We start from the raw sequence: 20,729 nt of genomic DNA, 5'->3' as shown, positions 1-20,729 counted from the left end.
ATTTTATTTTATTTTATTTCCCAGAATATAGTAATCTTGATGAATGCTCTATGTGCCCTAAAGAAGAATGTGTATTCTGCTACCGTTAAGTGGATTATTCTATAAATTTCAATTAGGTCAGGTTGGATTATAGCCTTGTTCAATATCCTTACTCTTTTCTCTCCCCCTGTGCTATTTATTATGGGGAGAGAAGCGTTGCCAAGGATTTGTCTGTCTTTCTTTCCATTCCATGGGTCTTGTTTCCTATATTTCGAATTACCTGCTGTAATTGAGGTGCGTATGCATTTGGAATCTTTACATCATCGGGGGTGATTGACTCCTTTGCCATTACGTAATGTCCTTCATTATCCTGAGACGTAGTCCGTGTCCGAAGCCTACTTGGTCTGGTATCAGTGCCGCACACCGACCCTTTCTGATTATTGTTACATGGAATATCTTTTTCCATCCTTTTGCATTTATCTTGTCTGTGTCTTTATTTTTAGAGTAGGTTTCTTGTAGAAAGCAAATAGCGGGAGTGTGCTGACCATCTCTGTCTTCACTTGGTATATTTGGGCTGCTTACATCTAGGACACGAGCTGACGCATAAGCTAATAAGACAAACCTCTCGTCTTGTTAGATGTTTCTTTTTGTTTTACCGGTCTTTCCTTCCTACTCTTTTTCCTTCTTTGGATTAATTGACTATATTTCATGACTCTATTATGACTCTATCTTACCTCCACTGTTGGCTTATAACATACACCTTTCAAACAAATTTTTTTTTAGAATTAGACTTTTTTTTTTTTTTTAAGATTTTATTTATTTATTTGACAGAGATCACAAGTAGGCAGAGAGGCAGGCAGAGAGAGAGGGGAGAAGCAGGCTCCCTGCTGAGCAGAGAGCCCGATGCGGGGCTCGATCCCAGGGCCCTGAGATCATGACCTGAGCCGAAGGCAGAGGCTTTAACCCACTGAGCCACCCGGGTGCCCCACCTTTTAAACAATTTTAATGATTACTCTAGATTTTAAAATATATATCTTTAATTAACCAAAACCTGCCTGCAAATCATATTATACTGCTCTAAATATAGTATAAGGGCCTTACAGAGTACACTTTCGTGTCTTCTGTAATATTCTTGTCCTACATTGTACCCCCACCAGAAGCCAGACACACACAATGCTCAACCCCCTTCTGTGCTTTAAGTCAGCCCACACCCAGCCTGCACTTGTTTCTGTAAGTCAGGTCTCCCTGGAACACAGCTGTAGTCAATAGCCCGGGTGTAGCCTGCGGCTGGTTCTTTACAATGATGGCCTCGTTAAGCAGTTGTCACCCAAACTGAATGGCTTGCCAAACCTAAAATAGACACTATCCGGTTCTTTACAAAAAATTTCAACAACGTCTGCTTCAGACAGTCTGTTATCTTCTTGAGGGAGAAGCAGGCTCTCTGCTGAGCAGGGAGCCTGATGTGGGACTCGATCCCAGGACCCTGGGGTCATGACCTGAGCCGAAGGCAGCTGCTTAACTGACTGAGCCACCCAGGGGCCCCAAGGTTTTTTGTTCTTTTTTTTTTTTTTTTTCTTTTGTAGTGCTGATCTCCTGGCAATGAATTTTATGGTTTTTGTTTTTCCAAGAAAGTCTTGTCTCTTCTTCTTTTTTTAATCGAGGTAAAATTAATATAACATGAACTTCAATGCCCACTACTTCAATTCAGTGATGTCGAGTGCACTGTGTTGTGCAACCATCTCCTCCCTCTAGCTCTGAGACATTTTCATCACCCCCAAAAGGAATACTCTCCCCATCAAGCTGTCACTCCCCACTCCCCCTTCCCTCCAGCTCCTGGCAACCACCAGTCAGCTTTCTGTCTCTGCAGACTTCCGTATTCTGGATGTTTCATATAAATGTAGTCATACTGTACGTGACTTCGTGTCTGGTTTCCTTCACTTAGCATAACGTTTTTGAGGTCTGTGCGTGTCGTGACATTTATCAGTATTCATTCTCTCTTTTCTTATTATTTATTTTATTTTTTTAGTAATCTCTACAGTCAGTGTGGGGCTCAGACTCACAACCCTGAGATCAAGAGTCTCGTGCTCTTCCAACAGTGCCTCTCATTCTCTTTATGGCTGAATAACATTCCGTGTGTGGAGATGCCAGGATTTTTGTCTATCCACTCATCAACCCCTTCCACCTTTTAGTTATTGTGAATACTGCTGCGTTAAACATTCACGTGCAGGGGTGCCTGTGTGGCTCAGTGGGTTAAAGCCTCTGCCTTCGGCTCAGGTCATGATCCCAGGGTCCTGGGATCGAGCCCCACATTGGGCTCTCTGCTCAGCAGGAAGCCTGCTTCCCACCCTCTCTCTGCCTGCCTCTCTGCCTACTTGTGATCTCTGTCAAATAAGTAAATAAAATCTTTAAAAAAAATTCATGTGCAAGTATTTGCTTGAATCTCTATTTTTATTTCTTTTAGATATGCCTAAGAGTGGAATTGCTGGGTCATGTGGTAATTCTGTGTTTAACTTTTTTTTTTTTTTTAAAGATTTACTGATTTGTTTGAGAGAGAAACAGAGCATGCACGAGCTGGGGAAGGGCCAGAGGGAGAGGGAGAGAGAAAATCCTCGAGCGGACTCCCCACTGAGCACGGGGCTCAATCCCAGAACCCTAGATCATGACCTGAGCCGAAATCAAGAGTCAGCCTCTCAATTGACTAAGCCACCCAAGCACCCCTGTGTTCAACTTTTTGAGGAACTACCAAACTGATTACCACAGCAGCTGCACCATTTTATAGTCTCACCAGCAATGCACAAGGGTTCACTTTTCTCCGCATCATTCACTTGTTATTTTCTGATTTTTCAATTATGGACAACCTAATTGTTGTGTGGCTGTATCTCCTTGTGGTTCTGATTTGATGATGAACGATGTTCAGCATCTTTTCACGCTTGTTGGTCATTTGTACATCTTCTTTGGAGAAATAGATACTCAACTTTTTTGCTCACTTTTAATTGAGTAGTTTGCCTTTTTGTTGGTGAGTTAGAAGAGATACATATATTCTGGAGATCAAATCCTTATCATACGTATGATTTGCAAATATTTTCTCCCATTCTGTGTGTTGTCTTTTTATTCTCTTGATAATGTTCTTTGATGCACCAAAATGTTGCATTTTGATGGAGTCCAACTTATTGAACTTTTCTTTGCTTGCGCTGCTGGTGACATATCACAGAGGCCATTTCCATGCCTAGGTCATGAATATTCACCCTTATGTTTTCTTCTAAGAGTTTTTTAGTAGTAGCTTTTATATTTAAATCTGATCCTTTATCATTTTTATATATGGTGTGAAGGATCTAACTTCATTCTTCTCTATGTGGCTATCCAGTTGTTTTAAGAACCTTTGTTGAGGACATTGGTTTTTTCCACATTAACAGTCTGGGTACCTTTATTGAAAATCAATTAACCATAGATGTAAAGGTTTATTTCTGGACTTTCAATTTTATTCTGTTTATCTATATGCCTACCCTTATGCCAATACCACACTGTTTTGGTATCTGTCGCTTTGTAGTAAGTTTTGAAACTGAGAAGTGTGACTCTTGCAACTTTGTTCTTTTTTAAGATTCTTTTGGTCACTTGGAGTCCATATGAACTTGAGAATCAGCTTTCCCATTTCTGAGCAAAATGCCACTGGGCTTTCAATAGGGACTGCATGGAATGTGCAGATGACTTTGGAGAGGACGGCCATCTTTACGATGTTTACACACAATATTTACAATACAATACCAATGCATGAACACGAGATGTCTTTCCATTTATTTAGTCTTTTTAATTTCTTTCAGAAGTGTTTTGTGGTTTGCAGGGCAAATATCTTACATCTTTTTGGTTAAAGTTATTCCCAAGTATTTTTACTCATTTTGGTGTTATTGCAAATAAAATAATTTTTAAACCTCTTTTTTGGATTGCTCATGGTTACTGAATAGAAATAAAATTGAGTTTTGTGTATTGATCTTGTACCCTACAACTTCGATGAATTTATTAGCTCTAATGGGTTCCCCCCCTGCATAGATTCTTTAGGATTTCTCTATACATAGGATTATCTCCTACGTGAAGAGAAATAGTTTTACTTCTTCCTTTTGACTTTGGATTTTTTCTTTGTGATTGCTCTGCCCAGAACTTCCAGTATAGTGTTGAACAGAGGCAGTGAAAGTGGAATCCTTGCCTTGTTCCTGATTTAAGGGGAGAAGCTTTCAATATTTCACCATTGAATTAACTGTGAGTTTTTCACCTACTTTTTTTTTTTTAAGATTTTATTTATTCATTTGTCGGAGAGAGAGAGAACACAAGCAGAGGGAGCGGCAGGCAGAGGGAGAGGGAGAAGCAGGCTCTCCACTGTGCAGGGAGCCCGATTCGGGGTTTAATCCCAGGACTCTGTGATCATGACAGAGCCAAAGGCAGATGGTTAACCAAATGAGCCACCTAGGTGTCCCTCATTTACGGTTTTAATCATGTTAAAGATGTTGCCTTATATTCCTAGTTTATTGGTGTTTGTCAAATTTTGTCAAATGTTTTCCCTTCATCAATCGGGATGATCACATGGGTTTGTTTGTGTTTTTTTTCCCCACTCTGGCAATGTAGTGTTTTAGACTGATTTTCATGTGTTGAACCATCTTTGCATTTCTGGGATAAATCTCACTTGGTCCTGGTGTACAATCACTGTAATGTGCTGTTGGATTTGGCTTGCTAGTATTTTGCTGAGTAAGTTTACATTTATGCTCATCAGGGACATTGGTCTGTAGTTTTATTTTCTTGGGATGTTTTCATCTGCCTTCAGTATCAAGGTAATGCTGTCTTCATAGAATGAGTTGAAAAGTATTCCCTCATCTTCTATTTTTTGAATGAGTTTGAGAAGAATGGGGGTAAATTTTTTGGGGGGGTAAATTCTTTAAGAAGTTTGTAGAATTTACCAGTGAAACCATCTGGTCGTGGGTTTTTCTTTGTTGGAGGGTTTTTGTTTATTGATTTAATCTCTTTACTAGTTATAAGTCTATTCAGATTTTCTATTTCTTCTTGAGTCAGCTTTGGTTGGTATTCATGGTTACTTGAGGTTCAAAACACTTTTCTGGAAAAAAATGTATATATAAAATATATCATATAGGGGTGCCTGGGTGGCTCAGTGGGTTAAAGCCTCTGCCTTTGGCTCAAGTCATGATCCCAGGGTCCTGGGATTGAGCCCCACATCGGGCTCTCTGCTCAGCAGGGAGCCTGCTTCTTCCTCTCTCTCTGCCTACTTGTGATCTCTCTCTCTGTCAAATAAATGAATAAAATCTTTAAAATATATATATATCACATACACCTGGACATGGAAAGACTAGTCATTTTCCTGGATCGATGTTATATGGGAATTTTTTTAGTTTCAGGAAATAACTTTACAACCAAGAAATAACTTTACAGCTTTACAACCTTAGAAATAAGGAGGAAAACTAAGGGAATCCGTTAAAAGGGGGTAAAAAACAATTGACTGAAGGAAAGGAAGGAGCAGAAGAATGTTATTTTTCTGAAGAAATACAGCAGCAGAATTAGACTCTTCATAAAAACAAACAAAAAATAACTTAAGGGGCACCTGGGTGGCTCAGTGGGTTAAAGCCTCTGCCTTCGGCTCAGGTCATGATCCTGGGGTCCTGGGATCAAACCCCGCATTGGGCTCTCTGCTTGGTGGGGAGCCTGCTTCCTCCTCTCTCTCTCCGCCTGCCTGTCTGCCTACTTGTGATCTCTGTCTGTCAAATAAATAAATGAAATCTTTAAAATAAATAAATAAATAAGTGATATAAAAAAAAAAGTTCTACAACCAGGCTGTCTAGATCCAAATCCCACTTCTGCCACTCGGTAGCCCTGTAACTATGGGTAAGTTTAAGGTGTTTGAGCTCTCTGAGCCTCAGCTTTTCCATTTGCAAAATGGGAATGGCAGTAGTGCCCATTACATAAAGGTTCTATGGAACTGGAGGAAACAGTGAATGTAAAGGGCGTAGCTGCGGAGAGTCCTGGAAATGGAAGCTTCTTGCTTCTATCACCAGGCTTTCCCAGAACAACCAAACTTTGCTTTTGGCTAAGCCAGAGCTGCCTGGTCACCCTGGAGACTCCCCCATTTGTGCTACTGACTGCTTGACTTTGGGCATGTCTGTTCTCCCAGGATCCTTTGGAGGTGGCTTGAGAGGGCCCTAAACTTAGCCAGCTACCCCAGGCTCAGGCTGGCCCTGTCCCAGTCTCCAACCCCTCCCTCTGGGGGTCATGGCTTTGTTTTCTTCTGAAGACCCAAGATTTCCAAACTCTGTGGTTGCCTTGCCTAGCTAAAAGGGGAAGAAGAGGATCGGCCCAAGGAGGAGGAGGAAGAGGAAAACAAGAGAAACAGCTAGTACAGCAGAGAGGAATGTGTGCCCAGCGGTCCTGGTCCCTGTGGAACTAGAAGCTGAGACCCTCCCTGTGCCTTGCCCACCCCTCAGCCCCGCATCAGCCTGCCACCTTCCCACTGAGGCCATGGGCCCAGGGGCTCTGCTGGTCCTGCTGGGGGCCACAACTTGGCATGGTAAGAGCAAAACTGGGGACTCTGCGCGTTGGGGGGATGCGTGACAGGGAAGACCGCTGTGCAAGGATCCCGTAAAACCTTGCCCGTCCCCAGGTGTTGCCACTCTGGACCTCAGGTTTGCGTGTGTCTGCTTTGGAAAGGCAGTGGAGGGAAAAGAGGGTGTGTGTGGGGTGGAACCAGCTCCACCAGGGCTGTGGATCTGTCCCAGCTCAGAGGCGGACTCCCCAGGTGTCCTGAACAAGCCCCTGATGCCCCAGGACGTCAGTGTCCCCATCTATTCAATGGCAGGTGTTGGGGGCCGTGGTGAGCTGGACTAAAGAATGCTGTTCAGACTCTACTCTGCACACAGATTCCCCGGGGATCTTGTTACAATGTGCATTCTGACTCAGTAGGTCCCAGGTACAATGTGAGATTCTGCATTTCTAACAAGCTTCTAGGAGATCGGGAGGCCAGAGAGAGCTCCTGACGGCTCTGCTAGCTCCCAGCCTGTGAGCCTTAGAGAGCAGGCAGGACCAGACTCAGAAAGGCCTGAGGGGGCAGCAGTCATTCCTTGGGAGGCATGGGTAAGGGGCTGGAAGGGAGATAAGGGGTTAGCCTCTCTGGCCCAGGGCTCGGGTGAGGTGAATTTGGGAGGAGAGTAGAGGAGGACTAGAGGAGGGCCTGGGGGGAGGGCAGTGCAGGACTCCCTGGCCAGAGTGCTCCCAGACACAGGCTGCTGGGCCTCGGCACAGAGAGCTGTGGCAGACCGGGTCCCACCTCCAGCTCTGGTGGCAGCAGCCCTGGTGGACTCCATCCCAGGAGGGCGCCTCGCTGGAGGGGAGGGGCTGCTGCTTGGCTGGTAGCTTCAGTTTATTTTATCACATGCTTATTTGGGGGGATCTTAGGCCAGAATGGGGGTGGGGTGGGGTGAGATGGGAAAGCAGCCTCAGCTTGGCCTCCCCATAGTTCTGGGGCTGCAGGACCCTCGGGAGAAGGTGTATCTGGACCCCAGTGAAGAGACGGCCCGCTGAAGGTCTTTTTGTGGCCCCATCAATCTTCTGGGCTTGAGCGTCTGTTCTCTTATTGAGATGCAATTTACATATAGTAGAATGCTCAGATTCTTAAGTGTACAGTCTGATGAGGTTTGACAAATGCTTGTGCTTGGGTACCCACCACCCCAATGAAGACAGAAACTGTTTCCCTCTCTCCAGAAAGTCCCATGGGTTTTATTTCACTGCCTTGTCCTATCTGCTTGTCCTACCTGCTTGTGCGGCACTGTTGCGGGGGTGGAAAGGTTGTCCGGCATCTAGACCCAGAAGAAAGAAGATAGGAGGCAGCAGGCTAGAAGCCTCAGGTTTCAGCCCCACAGACCAGTGGTGAGAGAGTAGGGGTATAGGGGTGGCCATGAGGGAGTCAAGGGCCAGGTTCCAAACACCCTAGAGTTGGGGAGAGGCCCGCTAAGATTCTAGGCTGAGGAGGGGCTATGTCCCAGGCCTTGGTGTGCAGTATGGGGGCAGCGTTGAGAGAGAGGAGTGGAGTTTGGGCCACTTCTCAGTTCTGGGAGCTGAGACGAGAGACAGGCACAGAAGGCGATCTTGGTCAGTGTCCGCCAAGCCCCAGCCTCCACCCGCAAGGAGGATGGGCCTGAGCAGTCTTTCTCTTCCCGCCAGCCAAACCAGCAGGGGGAAGTTAGGGGCAGAAGTGGAGGGTGTCAGCCTGATCTGGGACAACAGGACAGGACAAAACAGGACACATTTCTCTGACCACATTTCCAGGAGGCCGAGACAGGGGCTAGAGGAACAGGCCAGGGTAGGGGAAGGAGAAGGTACCACTGAGACCAGGTGGGTGCGGAAGCGGAACCCAGTGAGAATCACAGAATCTGACACCTCGGATGAGACTGTGACCTTGAAAAGTTAATAACTTTTGGCTCAGGCAGCTAAGCGTCCAACTCTGGATCTCTGCTCAGGTCTGGATCTCAGGGTCGTGAGTTCAAACTCTACGTTGGGGTCCACACTGGGCATGGAGCCTACTTTAAAAATAAAACAAAAAATAAAAACTAATAAAAACTAATAAAATAAAAACAAAAAAGTTTAAAACTTTAGATACTAGAGTATCAGAACCAAAAGGGAGGTTAGAAATGTCGCAAAAAGCAGTAGCCCAGGGCAAGAGTGGTAGACTGGACCTGGGGCCGCTATGGCCTCCCTGAATCCTCCCAGTACCTCCCAGGTGGAAAGGGACTGTTCCCATTAGAAGGAAGAGTAGCCTGAGGGCCAGAGAGGGTAAGCAACGCACCCAGCGTGAGAACCAAATGTCAGGCCGTGTGGATGTGACCCCATAGCCCGAGCTCATCCCTACGGTCAAGCCCCAGCCGGGAACCCACGTTGCGGCAGCTCAGCTGGGATTCGCCCACAGCCTGACAGAAATGACGCTTGCCCCTCTCCCTGGGGGTCACGTGGCCCAGAGCGGACGCAACCCCCAGGCGTTGGCCTTGGCAGTGTTCACCAGTGCGCTGGATTCTTCATGCTGACTGGAAGTTCAGGCAGTGAGGCCAATCCCTCTAGATGGTGTAACAGCAAAACACCAATGAGGCCATCCTGGAAGAACTCGACAGAGAAATCTTTCCAGGTCTGGAGTCTGTGGTGGGGATGGGGAGGAAAAAACCCACTTCGGCCACTTTTGTGCAGGACAGTGGAGAACCGTGAATTCAGCTGAAGCCCTGGGGGCAGCAGTATCCAGGACCCTGTCCCCGGAGTGGAGGGGTCAGATTCAGTGGGGACACCCAGCTGGTCAGTGGCAGAGCCAGGCCCTGTAGCCCAGAATGTTCCAATGGGTTGCAGGTGGCCCTCCCTCTTCCGGGGGGTCTCTCCGTGGGAGAGGGGTCGGTAGCCAGGAGGGCCAGGAAACAGAAGTGAGAAGGGCTGTGGGCTGAGCGGAAACTAGGGGCCGGGCTGGACACCAGCAATGTGCTTCCTCCCACACGGGCTCGGGGGGCGCCTGGCTGCCCCTCCAAGGCCTTGAATCAGCTCTCACTTCCCTCCTTTGCCCCTATTTTAGGCCTGGAGAAATGCTGACACGGCAGAGGCAACGGGCCTTCTTCCCGGAGGGCCTGATAGGGGTTTCAAGTTCTCTTTTTTCCTTCAAGAAAATTTTCCTTAAAAGAGATTGGCTTCCTAGTAAACACAGCAGTGCTGCCTGCTGGGCTTGGCTGCCGAGCCGCCCTTACAGAGTATTTCCTTGGTGACAGATGAGGTTCCAAAGGCCTCTCATGTGCTCAATCCTCCTGGTATCTTGAAAAATGTGCACAATTATTGCCCCCACTTTGCAGGCGGGGCAACCGTGGCACAGAGCCTCTGAACCGCCCCACTCTGCAGCAGGGCAGATGTCCAGTGGTGGGAGTGGGCACGACACAAGACCCCCGGTACCCTTCTAACTCTGCTGGGCCGACATCCCACGACCCTTCTCTTTTTCCCAATATGGATCATATGGACTTTGCCACGAACATTCCATTCCCTTATTTTTTTCCATTGCTTGTTCGAGCCCCCTGTTTGAGCCAGGTCCTGGGTGTGGCGCTAGGGACACGGCCCACTTTGTACATGGGGCCGGAAGGGTCCACCTGTGGGGAGGACGTTGTAGTCACAGCTGGGAAGGCTGAGGCAGGAGGCTGGAGAGGACCCGCAGAACAGCAGCTGCCTGGGTGCCCAGAAAGCTCCCAGCGCCCGTTTCTCGGAGGAGGGGGCTGCTGGACATTGGGCCCTCCATGAGCAGATTAGAAATGGGGGGCTGAGCAAATGACAGAGAGGGCCAGGACTTGCTCAAGGTGACCCCCAGTCACAGCTAAACCCCAGCACCACACATGTCCTGCCAGGAGGACCTCAAAGACTAGGATGATCAGACCAGCGTGTGTCTCCTCAGGGCTTACTTCTGTCCCCTATTCACCACCTCGCCCCTCCCCCTGCCACCAGTACAAGGAGTCCCCATGATAGAACCCAGTGGCCCTGAGCTGGTTGTGGAGCCAGGCACGACGGTGACCCTGCGTTGTGTGGGCAATGGCAGCGTGGAATGGGACGGCCCCATCTTCCCCTACTGGAACCTGGACACTGAGGCCCCCAGCAGCACCCTGACCACGAATAATGCCACCTTCCTAAACACTGGGACCTATCGCTGCACGGAGCCTGGAGGCCCACTCGGGGACAGTGCCACCATTCACCTCTACGTCAAAGGTGAGGACTCTGGACCCACTCACTCCCAAGATGCCTGGCTCAACAGGAACCACCAAGAATGGGCAAGAGAGCTGGGCCCTAACATTAGCAACCACAGTAAAGCAGCTCCACCCCAAGCTAGGGCCTGCCCTTGACCATGACTGGTGGCAGTGCTTCCAATTCAATGTAGTTCTCATAGCAACCATGTGGCATAGGTGCCGCGATTATGCCCATTTTCCAAAGACTCAGACAGGTCGAGTCATTTGCCCAAAGTAACCCAGCACCGAGTAGGGGGGCTGAGTCTGGCTCCAGCATCCCCCACTCAGAAGCATCCGCGGGGCTGCTCTGGTACATGGTGTGACCTCAGGCAAACTATCAGCCTCTCCGAGCCTCCCCGTCCCCAGGGTCCAGGCACCACTTAGCCTGGTGGAAGAAGGGCAGTTGTAACCCTGTATCCCTCTATCCCAGACCCTGTCCGACCTTGGAAGGTGCTGGCCGAGGAGGTGACGGTGATGGAAGGTCAGGACGCGTTGCTGCCCTGCCTGCTCACCGACCCTGCGCTGGAGGCCAGCGTCTCACTGATGCGGGTGCGTGGCCGGCCCGTCCTGCGCCAAACCAATTACTCCTTCTCGCCCTGGTATGGCTTTACCATCCATAAGGCCCAGTTCATGGAGACCCACGGCTACCAATGCAGTGCCCGGGTAGGCGGCAGCATGGTGACATCGATGAGCATCTGGCTGAAAGTGCAGAAAGGTGCGTGGGGCTGGGAGGGACAGGCCAGGGCAGAGGGCAGGGCCAGAGAGCCCGCAGACATGGGCGCCAAGGGAGGACCTGGGCCTGATGGGGAACAATGGACCATCCCTCTTCTTTCACTTCTTCCTTCCAACTGCACCATGGTCATCCACAGGGCTCCTGCGGGGGCAAGACAAGCAAGGTGTGCTGGACAGAAGGAGACAGCCTGGGATAGTCTGGGTGGGTGCACGCAACAGCTTTCATGGTGGAGGTGATAATGGTTTGAAGTCTCCCCCTTGCCCCGGCTGGGTTGGTACACAGGATTCTCATTTCTGAAAGGCCTGGCATGAGTATGCAGAACCCCAGGCTTGACACCTGGCTTAATACAGGAATCAGGTTCCTGCAACAAGGGCCCGGGTCACAGCCATGTGGCAGGCAACAGTGCCTGGGCCATGAAACCTGTTTGGGAAGTCATGGGACCCCACCATGTGGGAAGAGGGGGCCATTAGGTCTCTTTCCCCCTCACTCCATCTGTCAAGCCCTGGGCCCTTGGTGACCTTGGATGAGTCCCTTAGTGTCTCTGGGCCTTGAGAAACTGGATTAGATCATCTTTCAACATAAGTAATAACCATGAACTTGAATTCAATGCGTGCTCTGCATCAGGCACTGTACAAGCTGCTGGGGATAGCATCATCTTCCAGGGAGAGACAGATAGAGAGAGCAAATAACAGGCTGACTGATCCACAAGAAGTTGCGCTGGAGAAAGCTGGATGTGTGTGGACTGGGGGAGGCTCACCCAGCTGACCGGTCACAGAAGGCTTCTCAGAGCAGGAGATCTGGAGGGTGAAGGCGGCTGCCGGCTCCCGGTGTGGAAGGAAGAGCACTCCAGAAGGGGGTGGGGGGGGCGAGTGTGCAGTTTCTGGTGGGAAGGCCAGTAAGGTTGCAGAGCGGGGCACGAGCACGAGGCGGCAGGTGCTTGGGGGGTCGGTCATGGGCCCGGGCTTGCATCCCAAGAGTGATGGGAAGCCGCTGGATACTGGCCCAGGAGATGCATGTGATCCAATCCACGTTTCTAAGAGGCCTCTCGGACTGCTTTGAGGAGTCTGCATCGTGCGGGAGTCCGAGGGGAAGTGGGGGCCTTCTAGGGGGATGTTGCAGGTGCCCAGAGCAGAACACGGGGTGAGACTGGGGAGAGGTGTGGTGACAAAGGGGACTGGACTTCTCAGAGTCTGTTTCAAAGACAAGACGAGCTGTAGAGGCCTCTGGGCTGCCTCCCAGGATTTTCAAGGGGACGTGGGGGGGCCTCAGACAGTTTCTGGCCTGTGGCAGGGAGCAGAGTGATGACAGCTCCAGCCTGGGTGTTCATGGGTCGCTTCCCCTGACCTCAGTCATCCCAGGGCCCCCAACCTTGACAATGGAACCTGCAGAGCTGGTACGGATTCAGGGAGAGACTGCCAAGATCGTATGCGCAGCCAGCAACGTTGATGTTAACTTTGACGTCTTCCTCCAACATGGAGACACCAAGGTCAGTCCGTGGGGAGACAGCAGGGGGAAGGGTGCCCATCTTCCCTGCACACCAGGCACTGCAGGATGGCACCCCAACCCCGCTACCAGCTGGTTCTCTGGACTGACGGCATAGCCCAGGCCCTAAGATCTTACTGCCAGTCAAAAACTAATTCAAAACCAGGACTTGGGCTCATGCCACTGATTATTGTTGGGGGGGGAGGTGGTACTCTTCCCCCTTGACCCATGAACATTGCCCCAGCCTGTAGACAAGAACCAGAGGTCGGTTCACCTCTGACTTAGCAAGGGGTTCCTTGGCCACCTTGAAGCCCAGGAATATAAAGGCCGTTTCAGAAAGACGAAGAGAGGGGGAAGCAGAGGGAATATCCCCAAATGGCATCGGGCAGCTTCTAAGAGCTCCTCCCTGGCCCACGGTGTCTACCCCTATTTACATGTAATAACTCGTTATTCTTCACTACAACCCTAGGAGCATGGGCTGGTGTCCATCCCATTTTACAGATGAAGACTGAGGCTCAGAATTCAGTCCCTTGCCCAAGGAAAGGCAGATAGTAATCTTTAAAGGCTGACAATTCGAACTCAGAGTTCTCTAATTCCTAAACAATGTTGCTATCCCATTTCCACTCCTTCTGACTACAGCTCACAATCCCTCAACAATCCGACTTCCAAGGTAACCAGTACCAAAAGGTCCTGACCCTTGAGCTCGATCACGTAGGCTTCCAAGATGCCGGCAACTACTCCTGCGTGGCCACCAATGTCCGAGGCATCAACTCCAGGTCAATGGTCTTCCGGGTGGTAGGTGAGCGTCAGGGTGATGGGGGAGGGCTGCCAGGGATCCTGGGGTGAGGGAGTGTGTAGGGAGATTGGGAAGGAGGGAGCTGATGGTGGAGGGAGCCACACCACTGGGAGCCTTCCCAGATCCTTCCCCAGAATCCCTCGCTTCCCTCCTGGAGCTCCTACAGGGCATTACTGCCTTCTGTTTTGTGATTGGCCTCCAGGAGCTCCTTATTAGACTGCTGTTCTCTCCTTCATTCATCCTTCATGCCTGGAACAACCATATCACGGGGACACAGGAGCAGACAGTGCTCACCCTGCGAGATCATGCCAGAAGCGCCGGGTTGCTGGGAACACCAAGCCCCGCCCCGCCCATCCCCGGCTTGAACAAAGTGGCCTAAGCTAGGCCTGAAAGAACAGAGATAGGTTAGCGAGGCACAAGAGTCGGAAAGGACAGGCAAGAGCACAGCATGTGGAAGGCCCAAAGGAAAAGAGACGTGGATAGAAGCTGCCCATGGCAGGGCTGTGAGTGGTGTGACATGTGGCCAGAGAGAAGCAGGGATGGAGGCAGCGTCCAGACGGTAAAGCGGGTGTTGGTTTGCAGCCCATCCTGTTGGGAAGTCATTGAGAGTTGAAGAGAGAGTGATGGGATCAGACTGTGTGGCGGGGTACGTCATGGTAGCCAGCAGCCCACACTCCTAGCAGTCACTATCTCATAGTTGTGAGAATTAAGTGAATCTGTCTATCCATCTATCTATCTACTCTGGACCAGAGTAAACACTAACTGTGCAGAGGAGAGGTCATCTGAGAAGGTCAGTCTAATGTCCTATGCTTTGAATAAGAGATGGGAGGCTGGACAAGCTAAGGGGGAGTTTCTCAAGGTCAAGACGGGCTGAGTGATTGCGGTCTGGCCACGCCTCGTGTGTTCAATGTTATGGGAGACAGAGGGGCGTCGGCGAGAGCACGCATGACCATCACCCCCGAGAGCAGTGGCACTGCACGAGGCTTGCCGTCAATGTGAGCTCCGCCGTGGCCCCCATCCTGCGCTGGGAGCCACGCGCGGTGAAGGAGGAGAGGAGCACAGCGAATTGTTGCCCAGCGGTGGGCTCTGAGCCTGAGTGTTTCCCATGGCCCGGGTACAGCAGTCACTCCGTGTTTGTGTTCGTGCCCACTTCTGGTCAGATGCTGCTCTGGAAGGCTGAGGACACGGCTGCAAACACGGAGGCCCCTGCCCATGGGAAGTTTGCGCTCCAGCTGGGGAAAGACCAGCAATGAGCTGACATAACTTCTGGAGACGAAATCAGTTCTCTAGGGTTTGCTGTTTAAAATAGGGCATCCTCAAGGATGGTCTCACCGGTCAGCTGCCATCTGAGCCATGGCGTGAAGCTGGCGGAGGGGTAAGCTTGCAGGTGCGCGGCAGCACGGAGCCCCGGGCAGAAGGTGAGCGGCACTGTGCTGGCCGCGTGCAAGGAACAAGCCGGCCAGCATGGCCAGGGTGGGGCTCAGGTGAAATCAGAGGGGTGAGCGGGAGAGGTGGCAGTTTCCACAGGGCCCTAATGGAAGGACTTGGGTCTTCTCCCCTTGAGAAAGATGGGCCACCATGGGAGGATCTGAATAATGGAGTATGATATCATCTGACTTGTATGTAATGAGATTTAATATGGCTTTCCCGTGCTGCGTGGAGGGTAGAAGTAGGAGGACAAGGTAGGAGGCTACTGCTATTATCCAAGCTAGAGGAGAGAGTGGCTTGAGGCGGTGGTGGAAGAGATGGTGGGAGGATGGATTGGAGGACGGGTAGACAGATAGATGACCGAGGGGGTGAGAAAGAAGAGGACAGAAGCCTTGCCCTGAAAGCTCACAGGCTAGTTGGACAGAGAGGATGGCTACCCAAAGGGAGAAGCAGATGCCGGAAGTAGCTTAGATGTGGTGCCTAATGAATGTGTAATCCAGAAGGGGCGCAGGAGTCCAGGGCAGGGAGGGCTCCCTGTGGCCTGGACTGGGGGGGCAGAAACCCCTGACAGGGATAAGCCTTGAAGGATGAGAAGGCTTTAAATAGAAAAGAGGAAGAGGACAGGGCTCCTGGTGGAGGAAATGGCTTGAACAAAACCTCCAAGGTAGGAAAGACTATTGTGTATTGGTGTGTTCAGGGGATGTTAAGAGATTCAGATGTGTGTGTGTGTGTGTGTGTAGGAAGAGGGGGCTGGCTACATGGGCATAAAGAGGAGACTTGATTGAGAGAGGCTTGAATGCCACTTTGTCTGGTGGAGGCAATTAGGGAGCCATAAGGGCGTTAGAGAAGGTGTATCACCGGGTACAAGAGTGAACTTTAGGTTTCATAGACCTGAGTAAGAAGAGGAACCCTTAGAGATCATATAGTCCAGGGCTTTTTGCAAAGTCTTGGGGACTTAAGAAAGCTTTTCAGGGGTTTCCCTAAGAGGCATGGAGAGGCTGAGTGAGCGGGATCCTAGCCATAGCTCCTTTTTGTGAGATTCAACCAGAGCAACTTGATTTGAATTCATGCAAGCTTTAATTAGAAGAAACTAGTCTGGACTTTTTCAGGCATAGGGAACAGAAATCAACTTGAGCTAGCCTGATCACAAGAGGATTTTTGTTGGCCTTCTAGCTAAAAAACTAGTGGATAGGAGCGTCAGGTAAATCGGATCTAGGGGTTCAGTTGATGTGGACAAGAACTTGCTGCTTCTCACCTCTACCTCTCACTCTACATTTTTCTTGTGGACTCCTTATCACATAGGGCTTGACAACCCCAGTGACGTTAGGGCCTCTCCTTTCCCAGCACTCCAACAAAAACCATGGAAATAAGTGTCATAGGACCTATGGGCTCATGACTTACCCCAAACCACTCACTGTTCCAAAGGGGACATGCTACTTTGATTGGCTAGCCTGGGTCACATGCCCCCTTAGAGCTGGATGTGGAAGCTTCACTGCCCCAACTATTAGCCCCAACTATTAGCACCCAACTAATGGGTGAGGGTGTCCAAAAAACAACAAAAAAAGCAGACTTTTTTTTTTTTGCCACTGAAAAACATTTCAAAAAGTTGTAACAACACAAGTATATTCAATCTCTTTGTTATATAAATAAGGATCTAGAGGTACCAAGGAGGATAGGAATTTGTCCAGGTTCTCCCAAGAACTCAGCAAAGAGAAAAATTTGGACTTCTGTGGGGCAGTGGTGGGAGGGGAGGTATCAGAGGGCGAGTCTTGGTTAGGGGCGGGGACTATAAGCCTGGCACACAGTAGGCAATCAGGAAGGCTCCAGCTGAATGGCTGAATCAATGGGGACAGAGACATCTTCCCACTAATGCCAGATCTGTATGTATTCTGCTTTCCAGAGAGAGCCTACCTGAACTTGACCTCCGAGCAGAACCTCCTCCAGGAGGTGACTGTGGGTGAGAAGGTCGATCTTCAAGTCCAGGTGGAGGCCTACCCAGGCCTGCAAGGTTTGAACTGGACCTATCTGGGACCTTTCTCTGACCACCAGTCCAAGCTCAATTTTGTCACGATGAAGGACACATACAGGTATGGCCTATGAGTTCCCATCAGGATAGCCCCACAACCACAAGGGGAATGCTTCAGCCAGAAGGCAGGACCCTGACTGGATCATGTCTCAACCTTCCTGGTGACCTGGAGTAAATCCCTTCCCCTTTCTGGGTCTCACTTGCCCTAACTCTAGGAGCTCAATATCAGTCATCTGTGTTTGACTAGGACAAAATTGGCTTGCCCCTCTGTCCCACATCCTTGAGAAGTCCCATGCCCCCCTCAAGAATTCTACCATTTCCTGGGACATGCATTCTCATGCTCACTCAAGAACTCTGAATCCCATCAGTCTCTTCTTTCGTGGCCAATCCAAATGTAGAAGACACTGTTCCATGATTTCTACTCCTAGGTACACTCCTAATAATGATGGCTCAGGGGAGTCTGCCACATAAGCCATGGGCTTGGGGGGCAGAGAGAATCAACATCACACCAACACAGATACATCAAAATTCTTTAAAGGCCTGTGGTCACCCACCCCTGAGAATTTCTCTCTCATTCTTCTTCACAGGCTCAAAATGCTTCTCATAAAGTGCCATCTGACTCTATCTCCTCTTTCCTCCCTTCTCTCCACTTCCAGAATCTGGCTTCTCCCCCACGCATAGCATGTTAAGAAGTCCATTTCCTGTCTCCTTACATCCTCAGGGTGTCACTTGCCCCTCCAAAGTGGCCTCACAGGTAGTTTCCTACGTAAGAGCCTTCTCCACAGGAGGAACACCAATACCATTTGTTAAAACGATAGCTTCTTTATCCACTTGTGTCTGAATGAGAGGACGGTGCTCAAGGACAACAAGCATGTGCTGTGCGTGCAACCCATTCCCCTTGCACGCTTTTGACAGACATCTCTAATCCGCTGTTGAGCCCTTTCCCACAGGGTCCGAGTGCAGCCTAGGAGTCCTTCTTGACACAGTCTCTCAGCCAGTATTTTCATTATAACTGACTCAGGAGAAGAGACGTGTTGGCCATTATTTGGGGATTTGCTAGATATTTGCTAGGTAATCCCTTAGCCATCTTCCAATTCCAGAACTCTCTGGGGTTCTCTTCCTAGCTCCTAAAGCCCAGACCTCATGAATGCCTGGCCTCCAGTTTGCCAGTTGTCAGAATCAAAACAGAACAAAATGTTCAACAGGACAAAAATGTTCCCTTGTCCTCATTTTTCTCCTCTCAGTTCCCTTCTCATCCATTCTGGTCAGGATTTCTAGCTTCCCTTTGTCTAAAGCAGAAGTTCTGAATCTGGAGTCTATAGACCCCTGGGAGGGGGTTGGTCCACGGACAGGTTTCAGGGGTCCAAATGCAACAGGGACAGTGCAGAAAGAAACCATGGAGATCCCCCAAAACACGGTAGCGTGGGGCCAGTTGGCACAGGGCAAATAATCCTGGGCAACCAACAGCCGCAAAATTGAGCTCATGTGATGGGTGTGTTCATATGGTGACTTTGAGTCATGCAAAAAAGTTAAATTCTTTCCGCTTAAGAGGTAGATGTGTAGAGGGGTTCTGTATGCCAAAGGTCTGGCTGAATGAGAGTGCCCTTTGAATACCGTATGTATTAGTCCAGTATAATTTATAATTAAATGCTATAATCGACTTAAAAAAACTTATTACCTAAACAATACATGTCCATCAAGGAAATGCTAAAATAGAGCTAAAGAAAAAAAAATGAAAAATTACCTGGAATCAGCTGAGAATAAATTATATTGTCCGCATCTGCTTCTGGGTCTTCTGTAACAAAGGGCACCGTTGAACAGCGTAGCTGCAATGAATTGGGCTCTGTGTCAAGCACCCTGAATGTATGTCCCTTTAATCTTCAGGCCAAGCCTGTGGATGAATTACCATCAGTGTCACCCTCATAGAAAAGGAAGCAAAGGATCAGAGAGGTTAAGTACTTGTCTAAGATCAAAGAGCTAAGATAGACAGCGCAAGAACTTGAATCCCAGTTTCTGTAGCCCTGTGGCTACATCCTGACTCTCATCCCTCTCACAGTCCCTCCTGGCAGGGCTGGTGTTTCAGGAACAGCAGCTAGCCTGGGTGCTGGTGTTTTGAGCAGGGACTCCTTAGCCCAGTGACGATGGTGAAAGTAGGTACACTTAGTGCAGGCCTGGGATGTGCTGTCCAGTGTCGGCACTTCATGGACATCATTCCTATTAGACCTCAGAACAAAACCACTTTACAAATGAGAGAAGCAAGTTGGCCTGGGCGGCTCAGGTCGTGATCCCAGGGTCCTGGGATGGAGTCCCGCATGGGGCTCCTTGCTCTGCGGGGAGCCTGCTTCTCCCTCTGCCTGCTGCTCCCCCCGCTTGTGTTTGCTCTCTCTCTGACACATGAATAAATAAAATCTTAAAACAAATGAGAGAAGCAATTAAGGAAATTCTGTTCGTGGTTTTCCTATGTCTTAATGGCACTCAGCTTGGGTCCCTGGCTCAGCCAAGGCCCTTGTGTCCTGGACACTTTACCAAAAATAAAACAAAGCCCTTTAGGAAGGTTGTCTGAGCCCACTGTCTTGCAGGGGCCATACCAGAACTGGGGTTCACACCGGATGGCTTGCCCCCTTTGTGCAGATACACCTCTATCCTCTCCCTGCCTCGTCTGAAGCCCTCGGAGGCCGGTCGCTACTCCTTCCTGGCCAGAAACACTGGAGGCGAGAGTTCTCTGACCTTTGAGCTCACGCTGCGATGTGAGTGATGCGGCAGGTGGGCGGGGGTGGGGGAGACAGGGGCTACGGGAGACTAAGGTCCCTGGGGCAGCCTGTACATCCCTGAGGCTTGCAGATGGGCATGGAGGGTTCAGAGTGGTCAGACAGGGCACATGGGACCTCCGGGGCTGATCCCTCCCTCTTCCACCCCTTCTTTTCTGCTCAGACCCCGCAGAGGTGAGGGTCACATGGACCGTCGTCAATGGCTCCGACGCACTGCTCTGTGAAGCCTCCGGGTACCCCCAGCCCAATGTGACATGGCTGGAGTGCAGGAGCCACATGGATAGGTAGGTAGCTCTGGTCTCCCTCTTCACCCCAGGCCGAGGGGCCAAGCGGCGGGGTGTCCTGACACTCTAAGCCACACTCTGCTCTTCCCAGGTGTGATGAGGCCCAAGGGCTGGTCCTAGAGGACTCACACTCGCAGGTCCTGAGCCGGGAGCCCTTCCACAAGGTGATCGTCCACAGCCTGCTGGCCATGGGGAGCTTGGAACACAACCGGACTTACGAGTGCCGGGCCCTCAACAGTGTGGGGAATAGCTCCCAGGCCTTCAGGCCCATCTCTGTAGGTGAGCCTTCGCCCCTCCTGGGCAGGGTGGGAGGTGGGCCCAGGAAACTGCCCCAGCCCCAGGGAGCCAAGGAGCCCTGGCCTGAGTGCCAAAGTGAGCAGGTCCCAGCCACACTGAGTTCTGCATCTCTGGGCCCAACTGCAGCCACCTCCTGACCAAAGGTCTCCTGCAGAGGCCAG

At 50.2% G+C, this 20,729-nt stretch overlaps 1 protein-coding gene across 1 annotated transcript in view; it reads left to right on the top strand.

Moving 5' to 3' along the window:
* The first annotated feature begins 6,319 nt into the window (after window positions 1-6,319).
* CSF1R (colony stimulating factor 1 receptor) overlaps window positions 6,320-20,729 on the top strand; it is a 29,162-nt gene continuing 14,752 nt past the window's right edge. Inside the window, exons 1-9 of the mRNA XM_032851527.1 lie at window positions 6,320-6,538; window positions 10,480-10,737; window positions 11,185-11,469; window positions 12,837-12,973; window positions 13,609-13,768; window positions 17,094-17,280; window positions 19,851-19,966; window positions 20,151-20,271; window positions 20,363-20,550. Of these exons, the coding sequence (XP_032707418.1) occupies window positions 6,490-6,538; window positions 10,480-10,737; window positions 11,185-11,469; window positions 12,837-12,973; window positions 13,609-13,768; window positions 17,094-17,280; window positions 19,851-19,966; window positions 20,151-20,271; window positions 20,363-20,550 (1,501 nt within the window). The 5' untranslated portion in view covers window positions 6,320-6,489. The remainder of the gene's footprint in view (window positions 6,539-10,479; window positions 10,738-11,184; window positions 11,470-12,836; window positions 12,974-13,608; window positions 13,769-17,093; window positions 17,281-19,850; window positions 19,967-20,150; window positions 20,272-20,362; window positions 20,551-20,729) is intronic.

This window comes from Lontra canadensis, unplaced genomic scaffold (genome assembly GCF_010015895.1).
Source record: "Lontra canadensis isolate GAN:19392208 unplaced genomic scaffold, GSC_riverotter_1.0 scaffold5, whole genome shotgun sequence".
NCBI lineage: Eukaryota > Metazoa > Chordata > Mammalia > Carnivora > Mustelidae > Lontra > Lontra canadensis.
This window is presented reverse-complemented; position numbering and strand designations above follow the sequence as displayed.